Here is a 25,316-nt window from a genome sequence, read left to right as displayed (position 1 = left end):
AATACTGTCTCCATGAGGGGGAGGTCGAGGGTAAGAAGGATGATACAACATATGTTTTAGTAAGATGGGAGGATGAATGAAAAATGAGAGAACGTGGGACATACATGGCAAAATACACAGAAGAATAACATGGGAGATTACATATAATATGGTATCTGAAATTACTGATTGCATATCTGCATTCACACATTTGTTCTTCACTGGGAATTGCAATGTTAGAGTTTATACAATGTTTAGACAATATTCAAATGAATTCTATTGTCCTGTCTGTACAGGTGATGGTATACGTTCTGCTCCCTGCATAAAACAAAGCTGCATGCTAAACATTCACTGGTGTGCACATTTCTTTCCATGTAGGTATACAGACAAATCCTTGCAGACTGATCACTGAGGTGTGGAATATAAATATGGCATGAGCAGGAGAAGCCATTGCAAATATGATGAATAATAAGCTGGAGCAGGAAGAAGCAAAGTGTTCTGGATCTAAGGCATGTGTGACTTACTTTGAGTGACACTGACCTGAGAGGCTTTATTTTTAGAAGTTGGGGGCCTTACCAGCCTTAAAGCTGGTTGAGGGAGGATGAATGAAAAATGATGTTAGTTATTTAGTTGTGATGGTGAAATAAATGGTAAATGGTCTGTATTTGTGTTTCTAGTCATTTCGACCACTCAAAGCACTTTTACATCACATCCTCATTCACCCGTTCACACATCATTCATTCAGGAGGAATCTGAGTTGGAGGAGACTCTTCTTTCACACACATTCACACACTGAAGCTGCTTCAGGAGCAAGTTGGGGTTCAGTGTCTTGCCCAAAGACACTTCTACACGCTGACTCATTGGAGCTGGGGATCCAGTGACCTTCCGATTGATGGATGACCCACTCTACCTCTGGGCCACAGCTGCCCATCCGTTAAGGTTAAAGTAAGGGGCTAGGGGATGCATCATGCCAATCAGGGTCCTCACAAGTGTAGAATTATGTGTGTGTGTGTGTGTGTTTATACTATACTTACAACTCTCTAGCTGCATGATACAGGTCTGAACATCCATGGGGAAGTTTTTCAAATCCATGGGACATGACAGGGTTAGCGTTAGTCTGAAAGCAAATGAGAACAAGAGAAGACCGGGATTAAAATCATCCATAAATGTTGTACACATGTAGTAATTTAATGCTTTCATCTTTGCTTATTTTATATTAGGGCAGCAGGTGGTAGCTTTTACAACAATAGCTTTTTGTTACCATATCATGACAGGTAATCTGTGAAAAACAAAAAAAATCCTTTGGCTCCTCCAAGTGCTCCTAGTGGCATTTGCAAGAATCTACTGCACCTGAATGAAATTAACCAATCAGAGCCAGAGGAGTAAGTAACACAGCGTCAATCACTGCTCATGTGTGAGCATGTGCTCACTCAGTCAAGCGTAACATCCTCAATGGCAACATCAGCAGGAGCTTCCTAAAAACACCACGGCTGAGAAACAACCAGCAGCAATGACACAACATTGTATTTCAAGCCATGTGGAATATAGTTTCTACTTTGCTCCTACTCCTGGGACTCACAAGTGGTGTAAGTGCTACAAAGTGGTGTGATATGTCAATTCTATGGCCAGGAGCAGCCTAGCTGTATTTCTCCAGATGGTCAACCAGTTTTTGTGCTCCTCTGCTCCTTTAAAGTCACATGTAGAGCTTATTTTTCCACCAATAAACTCATGAATTTATAGTGTAAAGCACCCAACCCACACATTTCTTTTGATGTCTCTGCCTGTCTGCTTTCTGCTTGTGCCTGTGCCGTCTCTCTCTCGCTCTCCATTAAGACTGACAACTAAGAAATATGTGAAATAAGTTACTTGTCTATCTCTAATAAATATAGTGGGTGGATGAGAAAAAAAATGGGGAATTGAAGAACCAGGAGAACAGTGGAGAGATTAGTACCAACTCTCACTCAGTGGCACCAAGTGAAGCAGAGCCTACCCCACATTTACCTGATAGAGTACAGAACATTCCCGTTCTTAAATATCCTGAGCAGTTTATTGTCTGTAGTGACTTCGTGAAAGTGGGCCCCCTTCTCATTGGCAAAGAACAGATCTGGTTTCCATATGGAGTCTAACATAGAGGGGTCCAGGTCCAGAGAGTCATCTGGGTATTCAGCATAGGCGAGCCTGGGATCATTCCACTGCTGACGGAGGAAGATATTCACACGATAGTCCTACGGGCACAGAGAATAACATGAATACATCACACGTGGAAATGATTAGCAATGCGTTTAAGACATGATGAGCCAATGGTGGCTTTGTCTTTTACATCTTTCTACTGCCAGGCAGATATCTAGGCTTGGGTCATGCTTCCAAACCACTGCTTGTTCGTGGGTCACAACCTCCATCTGACTTAAATACTGTCATCATCACGTAGAGTCTATGGCTCCTGTTTGGTGGAGCAGGAAACACTTTTAGGCCACTTGATTTATTTCATAATTTATTGATTGATTGATTGAATGATTGTAAGTGTCTGTGAGACTAAAAGCAATATAATTATCTTGGGGGAAGAGGAGTAAGAGGTCTCCAACTGGTCCTGATCTGAGTGTCTGGATGCTAGTAGCACTCCATTATACTGCAAGATCTGGTCCCTAGAAAATTCCCAGAATGCACAGTAAAAGGCAATGAGTAGTAGGAAGTGCTCGCCATCCTCGCTGACTGGAAGTGACATCACTACTCTTCCACTTCACTACACCTCTAACAGAGCAAGAGTCAATGCAGGATGAACGCAGATACGGCTAATGAAATTAAACTGGCCTAAGTTGGATTTAGGTGCGACAGTAATACTTACTATTGCTGATGCTTTTGGCCCACATGTGTCAAACATGCAATATTTATTTCATGAGCTGTGTCTTCTGCACACTTTTAACGCAACAAGAATCCCTTAGAGAAGCAATGTGAAAAAAAAAGATTTACAAACATACTATCACAGTTACACATCTTTAACTGTTTATACACTGTATTCTTTCATTTTCATTGGCTTTTACAACAAAGGTTTCTTCACTCTTTAGAGAGCATTATTACATCATTGCCAGGGAATCGTGTAGATTTAGATTCATCAGTGTCCCAAGTGTTCAGTGATGCAGAAACCTAATCAGAGCCAGAAATACAATTCACTGTACAGTGATTCACTGCCTGCCTTGGGTTATCCTGAAGGTCTATGCCAACAGACGTAATTTTTGTTGGCAGGTAGAGAGGCTGTCATTTCAGTTATTTATGGTGGTGATTCAGTTACCAAAGTGTCCGGGCATCAAGAAACAAATACACAATTCTTAGTGTGGTGTTGGGGCATTAAAATGAGCAGAACAGATATCAGTTAGACTATGTACCAATTTTCAAACAGGCCTAAAAAAACATCTGGAACATTAGAAAATAATATTTTTACAGGGAATAAATGGGATAGCAGCCTGATTTAGAGGACATTGAGCTATTAATTCAAGTACAGACCAGAATGACAAAAACTATCCCATGCTCCTTTGTGTGGGTGTTCAGAGGTTTATTGTGCTGAGAAAACGTCCATTACCACCATTACAATGACACCGGTGGAGATTACTAGTAATTACACTTATGAGCAGTACCATTTAAATACATTTTCAATTTTGAAGATGAGCCTTGAAATGCATCTTTGTCCATATCTGTTTTACGAAGCAGCACTAATTCACATTTTATATTAACAATGGATCAAATGACTGTGACTGAATGTGTAAGGGGGAGTGGTCACAAAAAAAGCAATGAATGCAGCGTTAAAGAATCATCACAACCAACAAGGATACAGGTGCACTGCTGACAACAACACAGTAGAATTGTTCTACCACAGGTTTTAACTTGAATTGGTTTCTGTTTCGGGACAAACTGTGGCATTATCATGTCTCCCCGTGTAGTCAGAAAAGCTAAGCGCTGCTGGCACACAGATAGAGAATGGATTAAGAGGAGTGGAGAGATTGAGTGAACAAATGAAAAAAAGAGAGTCTAACAGTAGTAAATCTGTTTAACATAGATTGCGTGTAGAGACTAGAGTGATTCAACCTGGCTCTAAGCCCTGTGTGTGTGTGTGTGTGTGTGTGTGTGTGACACTGGGTATTCAAAAATACCCTCTGAAGCTCTGTTTTTCTTCTGTCTTTCAGTTATTTGATAGTAAAACAAAAAGGGAAGTCGCATGTGTTTAAGACCACGATGCATGCATAAATACAATACACAAATTTAGCTTCAAATAACAAATAAGTGGTTAAGATAAGCTCTGACAAACAAAAGGGATTTATGCGAATTAAAGTGATTATACTTTACATCACAAGATCCATCCACACAATGGTATTTTGTTTCCTGTTTTTGTCAGTTAAGTATCCTCCAGTTTGTGGCAGGTAATTCACTGTAGCCACACTTATTACTACTAGTTGTTATTATCCAGACTGACAGCAAACATGTAAGCCATCTAGGCTTACAGTTTTTGACAGCATTTATCAGTCTATCCATCTATTATCTACATTTTTGCTGTTGTACATCAAGTACAATTATATCCAGCTACAGTTAAGCTTCCTGTCATGTCAATAACTGTTTAAAATGTGTTGTTAATGTGTTGAGTTATGTCACCACACTCTCTTATTTGTTAGAGGAAGAGAGGAGTGGGTGGATGAAAAGACAGATGGTGAGACGAGAGAAAGGTCTTAATCCTAATGTGACATATGGCCCCTGTAATGTATATACGTATCTCTCTGCAGCTCTGCCGTAGAAATTGTGTAATACAACATCTATCACGATCTCTGACTTTGTAATCATGTGCTCAGTTTTCAGATCACTCAATGGATTAGGACCTTAAACACATATCTGATATGCCTGTGAGGTATGATACCTCACAGGCTGGATCTCACCTGCTGGCTGTTCCCTTGGCCAAGAATAAGAAGTATGATGACGCAGCTTTAAATGTCTATGGTATTCACATTTGGAAAAGCCTGCTTCAAGAGTTTACTTCCACTACCTGTAAACTAGATACTCACTACATACTTTCCCCTACTATTTAGAAATAAATACTGTGTAAAAGCTAAAACAAAGTTTTGACTAATGGGCTTGTTTAAGATGGTGATGATAAAAAATTGCTTACAATGGAAGACAACCTCAAACCAAAAGTCTGAAAAAGCATCTCGGAAAACTGACTAAATCTATACTCTACTGAATCCATCCATCCATTATCTATACCGCTTATCCGTCAGGGTCGCAGGGGGGCTGGAGCTAATCCCAGCTGACTTTGGGCGAGAGGCGGAGTACACCCTGGACAGGTCGCCAGCCAGTGACAGGGCCAACACATAGAGACAGACAGACAACCACTCACACTCACACCTACGGGCAATTTAGAGTCACCAACATGTATGTATTTGGACTGTGGGAGGAAGCCGGAGTAACACCCCAGGTTCCAACCTGGATTGTGATCATTTCCGTGTTGTTATGTGCTACAGAACAGACTTAAAACAGAAGTCCGAGGGTCAGAAGGACACGTTCACAAAGCTGGCTCACTGTTGTGTAAATACATGCACATACCGTCATGAAAAATTCATTTGAGTCCGATAAATAATAAAAGCCAAATGAAGGGAATATTGTACATCCTAGGATTTCTCATGACAGTTCTCGCTTTGCAGGCAAACACACCGACACAGAGAGAGACACGCTCGCGCACACACAAATCCAAATGGCATATCTGTCACAACTCCTGTGGTGCATAAAGCACTTAGACCTTGTCACTTCAATCATCCATCCGGTCGTCTATCCGTCCATCTTTAGAGAGGCCTTGACTGATTACAACCAGTTCTGCCTTGCTAATTATGCGAGAGACAGAGTGTAACAGAAAGTGAAGTTCACAGTTATGTTCAATCACTACTGCTTAACAGAAAGAAGGAAATATGCTGTCTAATTCCCTTTAACTGTCAATCAACACTTTCAAATCACTTTTGTTTGGTGAAGGCTAATACTCATATTTTTGGACTGAAGCTGCAAATATTGTGAATATAAGAAAATAGACTTGAAGCATAAAAATACCCTTTGGGTCTTTGAGAGTAAAACAGCCTTTCTAGACAGCTAGACTGAGTAAAACAGGACCATGTCCGTTCCATTACATGTGCATGACACAGTTGACAGATGATTATACATAAAGTGTTTCCGCCGTGTGTTTCACACTGTAAACCTGTTACGACTGGCTAGTGGCCCATAACGGCTGGTTTATTTATCTGACCTCATGACAAGTTGATTTAACAAATATACAGCAGAATCCAGAGCTTTTCTCCTCTGAAAAGCACATATGTCCACCAGTCTGTTGCACTCTGCAAATAATTCAGGGAAGTATCCATCTGTGCACTGAGCTTCGCTAATGCTTTTTACAACACAGAAAAATATAAAGAAATATAATATTTCAATTGCATTTGGTAGCTATATTATATTATGTATATAACTTTCTTGGTGAAGAAAGAAAGGTACAAGTGTGGACTGATGACATCCAGGAATCACAGCTTCTTCAAATCTCCTAGTATCTTTGACATGCGTTCTGTTTTTCCACACATAATGAAATTTCTACTATTCGATGCCATCGTTTGCCCCTGGTCGAGGACATGAAGTTACTTTCACAGGTTAATAAAGTTGACCATATGCTCTAATTCTCCTGTACCTGAAAGTTGGACCAAATGTGTGCCAGTACCAATTCTTGGCCATTTCTACTAATCTAATCAAAAACACACTATAACACCCATACAAATCCTCATCCTGGTCTATGTGGTGTGCTACTACATGCTGTGTATGTGTAATATCAATGTACAAAGCAGCTTGTGCGCACCCCAGACTGACTTCATGTCATTTTAAAGTATGTGCTGTCAGAGTCACTAAACGTCTTCACTGCACATCTGCTATTCCTGTCTGCTTGTCTGTCGCTTTTGATTTCTATCTCCGCTTGCCTCCCTCCGTCATTATCTCTACTTGTCAGTGTGTCACTCTATCTGGCGACACTTTGAAGCTTTTCCTTCTTTCTTGCAAATTATTTGCCTGTCTGGTAGGTGCTGATAATTGACAAACTTAATACCTTTGCTGGAATTCAACATCTGGTTCAAAGCTTTTAAGTTCTGCTCTATTTGGGTATGCTTAGGATTTTTTTTTTCTATGGCTTTGAAAATCCAATTCAAGCAAACGTGAGCATTGGGATTGTCGGTCCATAATAATTTCAAATATCAAATATCATATATCATTAATGTACTTGCTTCTAGAGTATATTAGGCACACATTCTGCTGTCCTGCTCATATTCCCATTGCTCTGAAGTATATACTGCAAGCTGCATTTATAAATAAGCAGAGAAATCCAATCTATACACTTATCAAGCGAGCAGTGATCAAAGCTTTAAAATCACCAGTGCTGCCCTCAGTACCCTAAAGGTCCAAACTCTGATCTAATGCTGTTTGACCTGAAGCATGACAAGATCCTGTCTATGAAGTGAGCATAACCCAGAATATTCAGCTTAACTCTATGTAAAGTAGACGCAGTATCCAAATGCATTCATCCCAGTATTGAGGGATTTAAACCACATCACTCTGGCTGCAACTCCGAAATACTGGGCCTGCTGTATGCCAAAGTTAAGGAGGCATACAAAACCATTACCAGCTCCCCAACTCCCAGCTGTGTGGAATACTCCAGCACATCTTCAGTCTGAGCCGGAGTCTGGAGAGGGTCCCTGTGCTGTGGAAGGCATCCTAGGATCAGTGGTGCTGACTTCCCACTGGATGAAGTCCCTGGAAAGATTGGTCCTCTTACACCTTTGGCCCCTTGTTCAACCCTGTTAAACCCTCACTGGACCCCCTTCAGTTTGCCTATCAGCCAAAAGGTGGAAGTGTATGACACTATCATCTTCCTGTCTCAGTGTGCCTATGCTCTCCTGGAGAGGCTGAGTAGCCCTGTGAGAGTCATGTTCTTTGATTTCTCAAGTGTGTTGAACTCCATCAGACCTACTCTGCTGGGGAGCAGACTGGCAGCGATACAAGCAAATGCTCCCCCAGTGTCCTGGACTGTGGATTAACAGATTTGGTGGCCGTGGGTCTGTCACAGTGGTAAGCAACAGGGGGGCTTCACAGGAGACAGCCCTGTGACCCTTTTGTTGAGTGATGCGGGCTGAACCAAGCTGGTGGAGAACGCCCACCGTTCCATCCAGGGCGTGAATGTGGAAACTGCAGGATAGAAGTAACAGGAAGCGCACCTGTACAACAAGCTGGACGAAGCAAAGGACAAAGAGGCTGTGTACAAGAAGAGCCAGAGCCGGCCCTACTTGCTGCTCACTGAGTGTCTGCAGTACCATGCTGAAGAGGTCCTTTTCTTTGCTGTCGTGTGCTGGGGCAACAGTCGGTTGACGACCACAGAATCAACAGTTCATCAGGGAGCCTCCCTGATGTCCTGGAGGTGAAGCTTAATTATTTGATGGTGGCGTCAGAGAGGAGGATGTTGTTCAAATTGCTGAGCGTCATGGACCATGACCTTGCTTTCTCCATGATGTGCTGGTCACACACAGGAGAACCTTCAGCAGCAGACTGATACCACCACAATGCACCACAAAATAACAAAGGAAATCCATTCCTCCTGTTAGAACTCATCTGCCTCACAGAGAGAGGTGGACAGCAGAGGCATGGGGTGCTTGGGTGGCTCAAACCTCTATTTCAGCTCCGTTTCATTTACATCCTCCTTTTCCTCTCTGAATCATTGAAACTGTGGACACCATCGCTCCAATATGCAGTAAAGGTACATTGTGAAATGTCATTAATACAAATCATTTTGAATCAACCTTATACATTCTCCTGTATTCCAGATTTGATATTCCATAGCTATGTATATGTCACTTCTAACAGATGTCTGATACTTACCATTAACCAGTTATATTTCTGGCATTTGTGCATTTGGTTTTTGCACCATACTGATTATCCCTTAATTTATGATCCTTACTGTAGTTGTTACTTCTGGCATTGTGTTTATTTGAAACATTATCTTAGAGTTAACTAGTTTCCAATTATATTTCTAACACAAACCATTAACCTGTTACATATCTAACTGTACATTTGTTTTTTTACATTTGGTCTTATTATTCTTCCATTATTCTTTATCTTTATTCTTATACTGTTTATTTTGTTTATATTTATACAACAATTGCTTTTGGGATGAATAAAGCATTTTATTGCTCACAGATAGTAAGAGTAATGCTATTTTCACCTATAAAGCTCACATATTTAGTGTCTCACCAATGACAAATTAATTTTGGTTTACAGGGAATGTGTCAGGTTTGGATGCCTGAACTACCTCTTGCAGTAAATAAAAGCACTCTAGGTGGATACCTGTACAAGACTACACATAGTTGAATGCTTTTTGATCAAAAAAGGTTCATGTAAAAAGTATAAACTTGTGTGTGCCTTTGTTCTAGTTCCATGCAGTAGCTCTGTTACTTACCATGGTGGTTTCAGCTATAGAGCCAAAACTGTTGATGAAAATGTTACAGGAAACATTGACAGGAGGACCTGTAGAGAGAGAGAGAGACAGAATGACTACATTAGATGGATACAATATCAATAATACATTTCTAAAAGATAAACTAACAATTTAGCAACTCCTCAAGCAAGCCATAATTAATGGTGTTGAAGTATTGGATTGCATCATATTAACAATGTTTCTAATGTTTTGTACACTCCTACATGAATACATTTAAAAGAAAGAACACTGGAAACACCTCTCAGTATAATGTAAGACATGGACTCCTGCTGGCCCATCAGGAAACTGCTGCTTTTTGAAAGGAATAAGAGCATCGACTGATTCCCACCCAAACTCTACTCCGTCAGCAACATATGAATAGGGCACCATACTCCACTGGACAGCTTTAGGATTATTACTATTACATCACACTTATTACATCCTCCTTTATGTCTCTGCAATCCTATTCGACCACAGTGAAAGTAGTTCAATTAATGTTTAAAGGATGACTGACAAGAACTTTTGTTTACTGACTTTGCTCAAATCTGAGCAAAAACTTTCTTTGCAAGCAAGAGAGTGGGGGAAAAGATATATCATATGCCATAGACTATGATAAAATTTAGATGAAGTAAAGGACTAAGATCAACAGCAGCATGTCACTGTTATATGTAAAACTGACTGGAGCCAATCCCAGCTGACATTGCGTGAGAGGCGGCGAACACCCTGGACTGGTCGCCAGTCAATCACAGGGCCAAGATTCTGGTCTTGAATAACACGCCCAATGTGCACCATCACTGTATGGCTGAGCTGGGCGCTTCTTCTGTGAGAACTGTCACCTGTGCCTTAACTGGTGAATGGTAATATGGTAATATACAGTGTGCATTGTTTAGTATCTAGGTTTACACTTATGGGAACAATCTAAACAGCCAAAGTTACCCTGCCCTGCTCTGTTCTGTTGGACTGAAGTGAGAGAAACAACCTTGCCTTTTCCTTTTCTGTTCATATGGTCCTTTGGGTCAGAAAATATTTAGACAGTGACACAATTTTCATAATTTGGGCTCTATATGCCACCATAATAGATTTCAAAGAAAACAATCAATATGAAATTGAACTGCATACCTTCAGCTTTAATTCAAGGGGTTGAACAAAAATATGTTATGAAACGTCTGGGAATCGCAACCACTTTATGTACGTTCTTCAGGGGCACAAATGTAATTAGACAAATCAGCATAATCCTGAAATAAAATGTTCATTTTTAATTATTTGTCAAGAATCCATTGTAGGCAATGACCGCCTCAAGTCAAAAGCCCATGAACATCACCATATGCTGGGTTCCCTCCTTTGTAATGCTTCGCCAGGCCTCAACTGTTGTTGTTTGTTTGTGGGACTCTTTGCCTTTAGTTTTGCTTTAGCAAGTGAAATGCATTCTTGTTTGGGTTGAGATCACGTGATTGATTCGGCCATTGCAGAATATCCCACGTGTTTGCCTTAAAAACTATTAAGGCAATATGTTTTGGGTCACTGTTCATCTGCACTGTGAAGCACCGTCCAATCAACTTTGCTGAATTTGGCTGAATCTGAGCAGGAAGTATATCCCTATACATTCTTTTTACAAGTCTAACTTTTTATTCTTGAGGCTTATCAATAGTTTGTAACTTGTGGTGCACCCTCTGTATTTGCTCTTAAGAAGTCCCTTCCCTTCTTCCCCTCCTCGTAGACTTGGATAATGACATGCCTTACCTTCTTGAGTGGTCTTTACTTTGCTGGATGTTGTGAAGGTGTCTTGTGCTTACAAGGCTGCCTTGTAAGCACATGTATTGTATTGTATTGTATGTATTGTATGGTAAGATGTTATTGTGGGGTAAATACAGGGGACATCCACCTTTGGCTTTGTCTATTCCTGTGGAAAAATACAGAGAGACAGAAAGATAGCTTGGCAGATACCTTTAAAGTTCGGTCTTATCCTGGCATCATATCCAGATGTCCTCCCCATCAGTTTGTCCAGAAAATCAGAGGGTGACATTGGGACCTGTCGTGTCCTTGCAGCATTGTCCACCTCCTTAGACTGACCCACACTGTCATAGATACAAAACACAGATAAGGCATATAATTATCCGTGGAATTTTCACAGCAGGATGTGTACTTTGCTATTCTCCATTTCAACCTGGTGAAGCACCAAAGTTAGTCAAGTTATTGACTGTTTATGATTCAGATTCAGAAACACAGAGAGGGAAAAGACCTCTGAATTTGATGACTCTTAGCTCAATCATATCATTTGCAATGGCGAAATGGCACAGTACATTTGCATGTTGCCTTCGCATGCAGTTAAACTTTGCTGAATTTTGACACACAAAATTGCAAAAGCCAAGACAGCAACTTCTAAAGAGTCACAAACAGAAGAAGCTATCAACTGTGGAGCAACATCCACTTTTATGTGACCTTGGTCTGCAGGAGTATAAGCTGCTACACAAAAGAGGCATGGCTTTCTGTTAGTTATGACACAGGAAGATGTGGTTAATGAACTGTGCTCATTTACTGGGCAAGCTCAAAAGTAGTCAGGTCACTTTCTGTAGCTATTCTGTGAAGGCGGGTAATCGCCATTTGCATCAAGCCCTGTTGGTAATCACAGCAGAGAGAACATGGCCTGAGATAATACTGGTCCCATATCTGAATCATTCATGAATCTATTTGTTTATGTATTACTTATTTGACAGAAGAAACACTCTCACTGTGGTCATGCAAACACTGCCACAGCTGCACTGTGGTGTGTATCATCAGCAAAGCTATAATGGACGAGGTGCACTTTGTCCGTTTCTGTGTATGTGAGTCTTTTCTGGGGCAAATGGGTAGTAGCTTCTGAATGCTATGGTAAAGCTTGATGATCCTGAAACCGAACGTGTGTGCATGGGTTTGTCATTTGGGACAAGAAGGAACATTTGCAAAAACAACTCTGCTCACTCATATGGTCATATTGCTGAACACACATGCACACCCACTATATTCAGCACATGCAAGTGCAGTTTCAGGATCATCAACCTTTACTTTGGCATTTGGAAGTAGCTACCATTTACCCCAGCAGGAAGTAACCTTATATAATCCCGAGAACAGAATAAGGGTGCTTAACATGAGTTTGATTATTCATTTAACCTCTTCTAAAATGCACTCACACTGGTGGTGATGGCATGAGACAAGGGGACTGTACTCATTCATTTCCAATGAGCTCTGGGAGATGAGGGGCGACGGAGCAGAGTGACAGCTCCAGAAGCAATTTAAAGAGAGAAGGGACTTGAGCAGCAATTACAAACAAAGAAGTAGAGACAAGTAGTGATGGCCAATAAAAGTCAAAAATGTAAGTCAATAATTTCCCGCTATATACATTTCTCGACCACGGAGTAAATCTGTTCTTATTGTCATTTGTGAATCATCAAAGTCTAGCTTAGGAGTGATCCCGTGATCTCGTCTCGGTGCCAAAGACTGCTGACACACAAACATGCCACTGGGAGCCAAGTGTGTGGTTGTTGCATCACCACACACACACACACACACACACACACACACACACACACACACACACACAGTCTGCTGTCTGTGTGAGTCCACCCGTGGATGTGGATGTGTCTGCTAGGAGTGTGTGAGTCATGCTTCATGTATGTGTGTCTGTTTTTGTTTCTCTCTCAGAGACAACAGCCCAACAGTGGTTCTACCTGGCAGTGGATGCAGGTGCTGCTGAAGGATGTTAATGGTAGCCGACTGCTACTCTCACTGTTCACAGTCGGTGCAGATAAAATATTCATGGCAATATTAGATTAGAAATCACATTTACTGGGTTCCTAAAGATTTTGGTGAACCATCTTACTGCTCCAGCTTTAGAATATAGAAACTGGACCTCAGGGACATGCCTCATTTTTTCAGAAAGAGTGCTGAACAGAGATAGGATTGAGTCACAGATGTTGGTGGAACAGAGACATCATGACTCCAGCTCTAGGGAACTGTTGTCAGTAGTCATCTTAAGTTTTAAAATGTTTTGAGTTGCTCATGGATGTAATGGTAATGGCTCATGGTAAGAGGCATATGATATCAGTAGTTTATATGTGTGCTACGTTGGAACAAATTACAATTCATCAGCGCAGCTTTTTTTAAACTGCTGGTTTCTCATTGTTTATGCCCATAGATAACATGCAGAGACACTACCATTAAACCAGAGGCCTTAGTCTCATTATTCAATATGTCAGCCTTACGAATCCACTGTATCCACTTTGCTTTTCCACCTCTCACTGGAACAGTTTCCTTCTTTAGATGTTACACTTCACGGTCACACTCGCACAGAGATGTCAGCTCAGAGCATCTTAAATCAGCTGCTAAGCTGCTTTGGTTGTTGTAGCGCGACCACTCCCCATATTTTCTCCTGCTTTCTTTCCCTCTCCTCTCCACCTGTTCTTTCTGCCCCCTTTTTTTTCTATACGCGCTTCCTTTAAGAACACAAGAGAACAGTGAAAAGCAATGTAGAGAGACACACATAACATCTAATCCTTATCAATAATGGATGAGTTTTTAATCTAGAACTACTGTCTTTCTCACACACAAAGAGCATTTAAAGGGGAGAGATGAATATATTTAATGTATTTTTTTCTTTCCTTTTGATCTGCTGCTACTATTTCTACAGTTAATATTAGAAATAGCCATATTACTGCTTCTACGTAGCATCAATAATCGTGAGTTCGTTTGGGGTTTCTAAGTGGAGGATTGAAGGGAGTGTAATTTCTTATTCATACTAAGACTTCAGCCATTTACATTGAAAACCACCAAATCCACCTTTGTACACAGGAAGTGACAGTTAGACGGGTGTTCAACAAGAGCTTGTAATAAATATGATAGTAATATAAGAAAGCACAATGCACGTTTCAAGTGCAAAGAGGGACAAAAACCTGAAAACCAAGTATTGCCTGTTAATGTCAAAAGTGTGACTGGTTGTAGCCACAAATGAAATAAGCCATTTTTTATTTTGCTTTTGATTCATTACTGTTGAGGAAGAAAGCCAATGAGCACAGCGATTAGGGCCCATCTTAACTGATTTCAAGAGCCTATTAGGTTGCTTAATCTAAATCTGAATGTGATGGGATATGCTTCTGTGGGTGTTTTCTGTTGTGCTGGCAAGGTACAAGTGTGTTGTGGATGTGCCAAATGTGTCACATTTAAATATGCCTTCTTTACGTGGTTGTGTGTGTGTGTGTGTGTGTGTGTGTGTGTGTGTCTGCAACTGAACAGCGTTTTGTTCAATTTCAGAGGATTAAACAAGAACATGGTCTAAAGGACATCTTTATAAAAAGTTTGCTGGTTAACAGCTGACTGTCAAGATTTTCAAACTACTGCTACGACAACAACAAACACACACACACACACACACACACACACAAAAACAATTTCCCCAAATGTTATTATTGTAGTAATACCAGACGCATACTGATTTAGCATCACTATTTATCTGAACATAAACAACATGTCACCTGCTCTCTGCAACTAAGATCAAGGTTCGAAATGCACCTGTCATTCTACAAAACAGGGCTGCAAAACAAAATACTGCTTTCCCTTCAGGTAACACAAACACTGGAGATTGCTGCTCTGTACTCTTCTGGTACGATGGTGGAAATCTCTGTACTGCTTGCCAGATGGGGTGAACAGGCTGTTGCTGATCTTTAAGAGTTCTTTGGGCCCTGTGCAACCACCTCACCGTATGCCAGGTAGAGGGGCTCCAGCGATGCTCTGGTTGGCGTTAGTCACCCACTGCAGAGCCTTCCTGTCCTGGGGCATGCACAAACCATGCCAATTTGGAAGGTGTCCTGCTTTGTATTGTTCTTTTATTAAAGTCAGTTCTGCATTTTCAGTTTCCTTAAGAAATACAGCAACGTCTGAGCTTTCTGAACCAGGGTGGAGATGTGAGATGACCATGACGGGCTGTATGATGTGTGATGCTGATTCCCAGTAACCTAAAACCTGCTGCTGTCTTCACCTCCCTTTTTTCTAGATGCTAAAAAGCCCTACCCTGTCTGGAAGAGGTTTGGTTTGAAGTGCTGACAGAATTATTTATAACAATCTTTCTGATTATGCAATAAAACATCCCCATGAAGCAAACATGAAGAGACAGAGAGAAGAGGCCTTTTTCAATTGGCCATATCAAGTGTGCCAAGGAGACCTTGGTTTATCCTTACCATTATGTAACATCCTCTCTCAGCACAGCAACAAGCATGAAGGACAGTAAAGTGTTCAAGATTTAATCATTCCAGTGTTTGATCAGTGGGTGTGGATAAGTGTGATCTAAAAGTACTGTATCACAGGACTAATCAGACCTTGTGTAGTCATTAAAAATAGATTATCTGCTTAGACTGAACAGTTTGCAGACAACTGGCTAGATTTTTACCTTTCGAACTGATGAAAATTGTCATAATGTACAATAATAGCATGCATCATGCAAGTATGAATCTGACAATAAAATTATGTTATGCTTCCCTGCATAATTACATGCACATGAGCGCACACATGTATACTCTCATATTTACCTATTGATGGTGGACTATGTCCATAACTGATGCATTAATAGTTGTTGGGCTGCAATTAAAAATTATTTTGATTATCAATTAATCTGACGATTATTTCCTTGACTGATCCTATAAAAATTGTGTGTAAGTTGTCCAAAAGTAGTGAAAAATACTTGTTACAATGTAGATAGATTGACATTAGGACGCCTGACGTTTCTACACCTTCACTGGAACCTACCAGCGGTGAAATCAATTGATTGGGCAGAATTTTGAAAAGGCACACACACATTAGGGATGCACTGATCCAACTATATCAGTCCCGATACTTGGCAGAGTGACCTAATGGAAACCTCTCAACATTGAGGACACATGAAAGCCTAAAGCACGTAAAGAACTATCGGACTGTGAGAAACAAGATTCTCTAGTCTGATGAAGCCAAGATTGACTGATTTGGCCTAAATTCTAAGAGTCATGTCTAGAGGAAACCAGGCACCACTCATCATCTGTGCAATAACATCCCAATGGTGAAGCATGGGGGGTGGCAGTTTCATGCTTTGGGGGCGCTCAGGACCTCTCACTGGACTGAAGGTTCACATTCCAACAGGATAATGACCTTAAGCACACATCTGAGACATACACAGTGATATAGGGAGCACTCTGAATGTCCTTGAGTGGCCCTGCTAGATCCTGGACTTGAGCCCAGTCATATATCTTTTTAGAAACCACGAAATGTCCGGCCGCCAACAGTCCCCATCCAAACTGACAGAGCTTGAGAGGAATCGCTGAAAACTCCAAGGTCCAGGTGTACAAAGATCATCATGTCAAAGAAGACTCATGGCTGTGATTGCTGCCTAAAAGGTGCCCAAACTAGGTACTGAGTTAAAGGTCAGAATACTTCTATCAATGTGAATTTTTGTTTTTTCTTTACATTTGCAAAAATGTCAAAAACCTTGTTTTCACGTTGTCATTATGGGGTACTGAGTGTAGATTGATGAGGGAACAAATTAATTTAACAAAAGGCAAAGGCAACAAAACTGAAAACTCTGAATGCACTATGCATCAACTAGTAGAAAAAGGAAAATAGACTGTCTGGATCTTGAGCAGAGGCATCTTAAACAAAACAAAACAAAACAAGAGTAGCAGATGGTCACATATGTGGTATGTCATGTGAGCTGAGCACCACAAGCTGGAAGAAACACAGAAAAGAAATAGTATGACTTCAAAAAGGAAAGCCAAAAGTGCATTAGCAAACAAAAGCAGAGTTGCTGCTGGAGGAGGAGGAGGAGGAGAAGAAATAACAGCACTCTGAGAGACACCGCTGCTGGCTCAGCTGTCAAACGCTGCACTGATGACCATACACATCCAAATGTGGAGCTAAACAAGGCAGAATGTGCTAAGATCAAAACATTTCAGTGCACGAATGAAGTCACGCCAATGCTAACTTAACAGTAGCCTAAATTATGAATAACTTGCAGATACACTAGTTCACCTTCCCCCTTCTCTTCCTCTCCCTCTCTCTGTCGCTCTCTCAGACACACACACACACACACACACACACACACCTTGATGGGTGCTGTGGTGCTCAGTCCTCAGGTCTGTCCTTGTCTCACTCCTCAGTTGTGACAACTGTGCAACTATAATGCACTGGCAATTGGCAGTTTGCATGGCTCGGGTTCAGGTTGTTTATTAACACATGTTTTTGCAGGCTTAGCAGAATGGATTGGCTCTCATAACAGGTAGCTGCATGTATTAAACACACGCACACATACACAGCTCACTGGTAACGGTCATTGATGACCAGATGTCAGATAGCTGAGTTAAGGTGGTTCACCCTGTTGCCACAAAATATTCAGGGAAATGATTACTTACTGAAAAATGAAGCTTAGTGTTTTAACTATATGAATATTTAGTTAGAAAATGTCTATACTGACTGACAGCAGCTCCACTGTTTCACTTTTAAACAAATAAGCATATATCAGTTGCCTGTGCCACAAAGCAATCGATGTTATCCTTAGGAGTTTCTCACACACACTCCTCAAACCTTTATCACTTATGGAAAAAGCAGGCATCTTATCCAGACCACCGTTAGATTGTCCTACTTACATTTCCACTGCTTTCTACATCCAGGGTTTATACTGACTTTGAAATGGTTGAAATGACTTTTGGGGACAGTTAGAATGTGGTGGTGAAAAGGGTTAGTATGGAGCGTCTTGTTTCGCCAGTCAAAACCCACAATTAAGTGCCCGGTTTCTTCAGCTTTCACTCCAGAGCAAAGGTCAGACTTTCAACTTGAAAGAAATAATGATTTGACATTTAGTCTGATAATTATTGATATTGACTGACATAACATTTTTGGCCACAACCCCAGCGTAATAACAACACACACACATTATGTGGTCATATTTTCTGATCTCTATTGACGGAAATATCTTTTGTTGAAAATGGTTAAACCTGCATAAAATATTCTGGTCTCTGATCCAAAATAAAAGGTTGCTTTCAGTGTAATTGTTGGCAAAGACCAATTATGATCTTAGATCATTAGTTCCATTTATGAATTTGTACACAGATTATGGGGAAAAAAATGATGCAAAAAATTACTTTTTGTCATTTGTATATAGTTTTCTTTCACCGCCTCACCACAGCAAATTTGAACGGACTTGTTTTTTGTGTAAATTTCAAATAAAAAACAGAAACTGGGGCAAGATAACCCCAGCCTCCACGAGTTCTCCTTCTTTTACTCAGCCAGTCCCTAGATGAAACATGCTGAAATCTTTTTAAGTAGAGGAAGAGGTTAGAGAATGAAGGTGACATTCATCATTTGTGAAAAACAAGTCAGCTATGCCCAAGGTCTCGTAAAGGCAAGGAGGCCTTTCAGTTTGGTACAGTAATCACACAGCTTTATATAAAGTTGCCCCAAAAATTATTCAACCCCCATCTCAAAATGACCAGGTTCCAGGTCCTGACAGCATTCCTGAGGAATCTTAGTCCATTCTTGTTTGTGTGCTGCAACAGTTTTTTGCAACGGCCACTCGAGTATCTTCCAGGACTTTTTCTGACGCCAAGCCTTGGCGGACTTATAGCGAGGTATGATTGGGACCATTGTCCTGTTGGAAGGTCCAGTGACGCCCAAGCTTAAGCTTCCTAACACACAGCATGACGTTTTCCTGATACTTGATTGAATCCAACGAGCATATGCCTCGTTCTTCCTCCTTCAGATGCATTTTTTTCATTGCTCCATAGAACAGAATTCCAAAACATCTGTGGTTTATTCATAATGTATGCACCTTACTGTAGAATACCGATATAGCCAGTCTCTGTTAGCCAGTTGTTGTTGCTCAATCCAATTACAGGTCTATAAACTATTTAGTAATGCATAGCTGCTTTTGCCGTCACACAGGGTCTCCAAACACCAAAATACAATTTCAAGCCCTCTTGAAGTGTAATATTTCTCTGTTGAAGAAAGGTAGAAGACAACCTACAACAACATCCATTTGCCTTGGTGATGTCTTTTCATGTTTTAATCTCAAGCCAAACAGGGCATGATCCTGATCAAAGTCATTTTACAGCGCAGAGGTGTAAAACGAAATCAAAGCTATACACACAGAAAACATACACACAAATTATTACATTAGAATAGAATAACACAATATAAAAAAATAGTACATACAGTAAATTATAGTTAATCACATACATGCAGGAAAATTCTGTAATGCAATTTTTGAATTTGCATCTGGGGTAATGTAGCAACAAGACAGTGATGACAATTTAAAATATGAATGGATGTGTTCTGCTTCACCAAAACATAACTTGATTATGGCATTCATCAGTGACTCATCCTTCTAGCGCTTTGAAAAAAGTAAATAACATCACATTACTCAGTAAATCAGCTGGTGCACTGACACAATCACAATTTCCAACCACTGCTCTCCAGATTTGGAATATTTGATCATCTGCTGCAGGCCCTTTCGCTCTTACCTAAAATACAGGCCATTCTGCCTGGCTACATTCAAAACTGCATTACATACTGCTGCACAATGTAATACCATTGGAGGATATTTCCCATGGGGCATTTTGAAACATGCAAACAGGAAACCTGGCCTGACCGAAGTACAAACAGCTGATCACCCTCTCAGTGAGAAGACGTAAAGGGCATGCGGGGCCTTCGAACGTACACATAAAAGTATCTGACATTTTTGCTTCTTTCTACTTGTCCTCTGGGAAATTCAGATTACAACATGAACACAGTGATTCAAGCTGGATAGACAGAGACCAAGCCACAACTCCCAGGTGGACTGTTTTAATTTAGAGGCCTCAGTGGCTGAGAGGTAGAGTGGGTCGTCCCTCAATCAGAAGGTCAGCGGTCCCAGATTGATCCCCGGCTCCTATGTCGAAGTGTCCTTGGGCAAGACACTGAAAAACCCAACTTGCTCCTGAAGCACAGCTTCAGTGTGTGAAAGAATAGTCTCCTCCAACTCAGACTTCTCCTGTATGAATGATGTGTGAATGGGTGAGCGAGGATGTGATGTCTAGACTAGAAATGTGCTATACAACTACAGAGCACTGACATGCATATGCACTGTCAAGAAAAAGAAGCGAAGAAGTCATCAAATTCAACAATTCTTTACTTTGTGGACTGACTTAGATATGAAATCTTACCTTAACAGTACTCCTCATTTCATTCCCACTAAACGTTACACATAGTGATTTGGCTGGTAATTCATTTTCAGTCCCGATGAAACAACTTGCGTGTGAATTTCCATGTAAGGGTTGTAGACACTGGACTCCACTTTGAGGTGAAAACAGTTCTTGCCTGCTCTCTTTTTGTAAATGCAGACTTTCTAGTCCATTTGCAGCTGTAGTACTTGTTCAGACTAATTAGCTGCTGGATTAATGCATACATCAGAAACACTACATCTCCCAGCTACCCCTGGGTATTTTTGGCATTACAGCCTAGGACAGTCAAGTGCAGTGACAGGGACGGGGTCGACTACTGCCTTCAGCCAAATGTTCACTTAGTGTGGAGACTACTCCTTTCGCCCGCCTCCCTATCACCATATACACAGACCCAGACAGAGCACTACTTAACTATGCTTTTCAGCCACATGTTTCCTTCAGCAGTAACAAGTGTTCTTTCGCTCATATTTGTCACGCACCATTACGGCAAAGGCATTGACAAACAAACACACACATGCATACACAAACTTATTCCTGACACAATGGATACCTTATTTATTGGAAACTACAACAATCATATATTGTCATTTTACAACACAGAGTTGCATAACACAAATCCAAGTTGTAGTCCCCGCTGCTACATTAGCAAACAAGGACCTACATTACAAAAGATGAATACAGGAGTCTCACAGCCTGAGGAAAAAAGCTGCTCTGTAGTCTGTGTCTCCTGCCAGATATGTGGTGAGCAGCATGGTGAACAGTTGCTGAGATGGGCATGGTCTTTCATTACCATGTGGGCTCTGTGCAAACACCTCACCTTACACCTTAAATATCACTGATGCTTGGTAGATGGGCATCTATTGACATATCTTGGAGTGATTCTAGTTTTTAAGTAGTATTTTCTTATTATTCTGAAGTACTTTTTATGTGTTCGTTAAGAAGGCTGTTTTGGATGGAAAACCCTTTGAAAAAATCATGTTGCACACAGGAAACGTAGACCAGCAAACTCTCTTCTTAATGACTTGTAATCGACGGAGGAGAGAGAGACAAATACTAAAACATTTAAGGCAGACAGGTCTATTTGTTTGTGCACACGTACAGCATTATGCAAGAAATGTATGGAAATTGAAGTAAAAAGTACCTTCTCTCAGTTCTCTGAGATGTTTGATTGAGTGTTACAATCATCGATTGTATGATTTTTGTGGCTGGGCACGTGGTTATTACACCAGTGATACCTCCTAATGCCTTGCTCTTAACACAAACCTGTGAACGAGGACTTTTATAAATGCATGCACTCCAGAAAACACCGCTTTTATGAAACCAGGGGCTACATGCTTCACTTTGAACGCACCACACATATGCACACATTTGCAGAATGCATATTTAGATGATATGCTGCTGCATGACCACTGTTGTCGTCTGATATGACCAGCAACCATGCATAATGCCCCTATGCATTCAGAAAAAAATTGCAACAGAAAAAAAAAAGCAGCCAGAGAGGGAATAGAGGGAGAAATAAAGCCTTTGAGTATTACACAGGCTTGACAAGCTGGAGGCAGATCCAGTCCAGTTCCTGCTGAATGACAGACTATAAGCCTGTTAAATTTTGTCTTTGAATCCATGCATGACCTTCTACGACTATGTGCCTCTGATCTTTTCAGCTGCTTTCTATGCCAAATCTTGCTTAAACCTAATGGAAACCGCATGTTTTTACTTATAGAAAGCCTAAAATTAAAAAGCAAAGTATGTCAAAGTTAAATGCAGCAAACATAAGAAAAAACAACCAAAAAGTTAGCTTAAGGAAATCCATCTCAGAGAGAACTAAGGGGAAAAGAAGGAAATGCTCAGATTCGACATGCTAACACAATGAAATATGTTGGTTTCAACCAACATTTAGGGACTGCTGTGGGTTTCAAAGAAAACATTTCATGAGCCTACAACTTCACATCATGTGTGACAGAGTTTAGCTCAATTGCCAATCCACAGGATCCAACATCCACTGTTCCTTCTGATCCAAATACAGCCTTGAGATACTTTTGTCCCCAGTGACCAATAGTATTAAGCAATTTTTGTCAGTTACTGCTAGTGATGTCCATGATACAGCATTCGACAATCTGATCCCTCTCTAGGACTTCCTAAATTCTGATGTCATCCTCAATTTAGTTCTCGTAAATGGTAAATGGTCTGTATTTGTATGGCGCCTTTCTAGTCATTTTGACTACTCAGAGCGTTTTTACATCACATCCTCATTCACCCATTCACTCAGGAGGGATCTGAGTTGGAGGAGACTGTTCTTTCACACACATCCACACACTGAAGCCATGCTTCAGGAGCACGTTGGGGTTCAGGGTCTTACCCAAGGACACTTCGACATACTGACTCATAGGAGGATCGAACCAGCGACCTTCCGATCGATGGACGACCCGCTCTACTTTCTTGTAGTAAAGCATGAGGATCAATTACTTTGAAAAAAAAAAAAAAAACACACAAGACCTTTATGATGCACGTACACACTCCACTGTAGGAAGCAACTGCTCTTGCTCTCTCGTTGAGGTTGGCAAATGTACAAATAAACACGAGAAAGAGCAAAACATATCAACAGCAAAAATTCAAGCTTGGCATCTTGAAGGCTCCAAATATTTCACCAGTCTTGAGACAATGTACTACCAGCTGATTAGTACACACAGACATATAATGGAAGGGAACATGTTTTGCAGGGATACCTCGAGACTTGTGACAATGACGTATACCAAGACGGTCCGAGTAAATGGATGAATACATATGAAGAGATGAAAATAAATGAATAATTATTTCTCTGGTGATTAGATACTGACAAAACAACTCTACGCACATTTTTAAAAATGAAATAAATGAAGCAATATGGTGAAAAGACATTCACTGCTGCCTTCAGACATGCATGCAATCACATCTGTACCAAGTTCATTTGAGCAGATTACATGATCCCCGTCGGTATCTGTCTCCGTGATGCAACAGGCCCCGTCACAGTCTCTGATCTCACCAAATACACACAGGTGAGGGCAGAGAAAGGATTCACTGTGAAGCTGAAATCTTTACACACGAGCTCCGGTCTGACTTGTGCGCGTGTGTAACGTTGTTACAACTTTTTCTTTTTTTTTTTTTTTTTTAAACGACCACCATTTTTTTTCATCCATCTAGTTAAAACAGGTAGGTGACGAGTCAGGTAGGTAAAGGTAAAGCCGGGTCTCACCTGAGTAACAACACTAGTTTCCAGGCGAGTAAGAAGCCCGTCACAGAGAGCCTCCACCTCCTCATCTCTCTCCTGAAGGCTCGCACACCTCGGCTCTCCTCGCGGCTCTCGAGGCTTTCAGCACCACAGATAGCGCTCGTGCTCCTGCTGTCCTCAAACAGCACGCGGGGGGGAAGTCACACGCGCGGCGAAGCAACAGGAAGTCCAAAAATTCATCGCGTCCCATGAATTCCCATCACAAGTGCGAAAGAAGACACGGACCGTCGGCATCTTCCGGAGTAAATGAAATAAAGAAGAAGGGGTTCGGGAAGGAGAAGCCGGCGGAGCGAGCGACAGCTGTTCTCCCTCCGCTCTGGGCTCGGTCCGTGCCCTCGTCAAGCACCGGGGCACAGAGGCCCGCCCTCCGCGGCCTGAGCGGCAGACAGCTCGGCCAATCAGCGGCACTGTTGTTATTTCTTTCCAGCTGAATCGCATCTGAAATTAGAAGCCCAGTGAGCTGGATCAAATGTAACACCCACCCATGCATTATTGCTCTCTCCCCCCTCTCTCTCCCCTTCCTCTCTCCCCTCTCTCTGTGCATATGTCCCCACGTAGCTCTCCATGCTGTTATCCTCCTCGCTTTCTTTTCCTTCTTTCCTTCCGTTTCTCCCTCCATCTGTGTCGTGCTTTCTCTGTCGTTCTGCTCTGTTAGGCAGGATCGCTTTGAGTCGCATGTGGTTGCGATTCCCATCTGTAAATTAGCTGATGTGAATATCAGCTCGCCATATGCGGCCAAAGGAGCCGTGGGTAGAGTAGACATGCTGATTACAGTTCATATGGATATCAAGAAAGGCCCCTGAGGGGATAATGGAAGAATGCAGTGCTGCCCCTGAACCAGTTAGTGGATATGTTGTTCTTTGTGGCTCTATTCCAGGAGTTTGGATGTTAGATTAAACACTGAGGATACAGTGGCGACTGTTAACTGTAAGGGTGTTTACATTCACATTGAGTGAACATTGTGACTCTCAATGTGTTTTGTTGTTTTCCCCCCAGTGGGAGTAAAAGAGCTCAAAAGGTGGCTCGGCATCTCAGTAAGTACCGAATGCTGTGTTTAGTAGGCTCACATAACAGACATACATAATAAACTTTATGTTCATTGATCTACTCGCAGCAGTTTTGTTTTGCACTCAACAGACTTCACATCCCAACCAGTACAGTGACATAAATGAAAACGAATAAGAATCAGAAAAACATCTCTTGTTATCCGATTAAAGCGCAGTGAACAAAAGATGCTTACTTTGTACAGTGAAGTTTGGTCATTTTGTTAGGAGCTGAACTTCCAGTGCACCGGAAAAAAGGTGAACTCCCCGGTGGGATCACTAACCCAAGACAGGATCTGTGT

The 25,316-nt window shown here is 41.3% G+C and overlaps 1 protein-coding gene across 1 annotated transcript in view; it reads right to left on the bottom strand.

Annotated features, from left to right (window-relative positions):
* glra3 (glycine receptor, alpha 3) overlaps positions 1-23,998 on the bottom strand; it is a 33,766-nt gene extending 9,768 nt beyond the window's left edge. Inside the window, exons 1-5 of the mRNA XM_070827480.1 lie at positions 23,936-23,998; positions 11,444-11,574; positions 9,482-9,549; positions 1,981-2,204; positions 1,014-1,096 (exon numbers count right to left, since the gene is read on the bottom strand). Of these exons, the coding sequence (XP_070683581.1) occupies positions 1,014-1,096; positions 1,981-2,204; positions 9,482-9,549; positions 11,444-11,522 (454 nt within the window). The 5' untranslated portion in view covers positions 11,523-11,574; positions 23,936-23,998. The remainder of the gene's footprint in view (positions 1-1,013; positions 1,097-1,980; positions 2,205-9,481; positions 9,550-11,443; positions 11,575-23,935) is intronic.
* Positions 23,999-25,316: the final 1,318 nt, after the last annotated feature.

Source organism: Pempheris klunzingeri, chromosome 3 (assembly GCF_042242105.1).
Source record: "Pempheris klunzingeri isolate RE-2024b chromosome 3, fPemKlu1.hap1, whole genome shotgun sequence".
Taxonomy (NCBI): domain Eukaryota; kingdom Metazoa; phylum Chordata; class Actinopteri; order Acropomatiformes; family Pempheridae; genus Pempheris; species Pempheris klunzingeri.
This window is presented reverse-complemented; position numbering and strand designations above follow the sequence as displayed.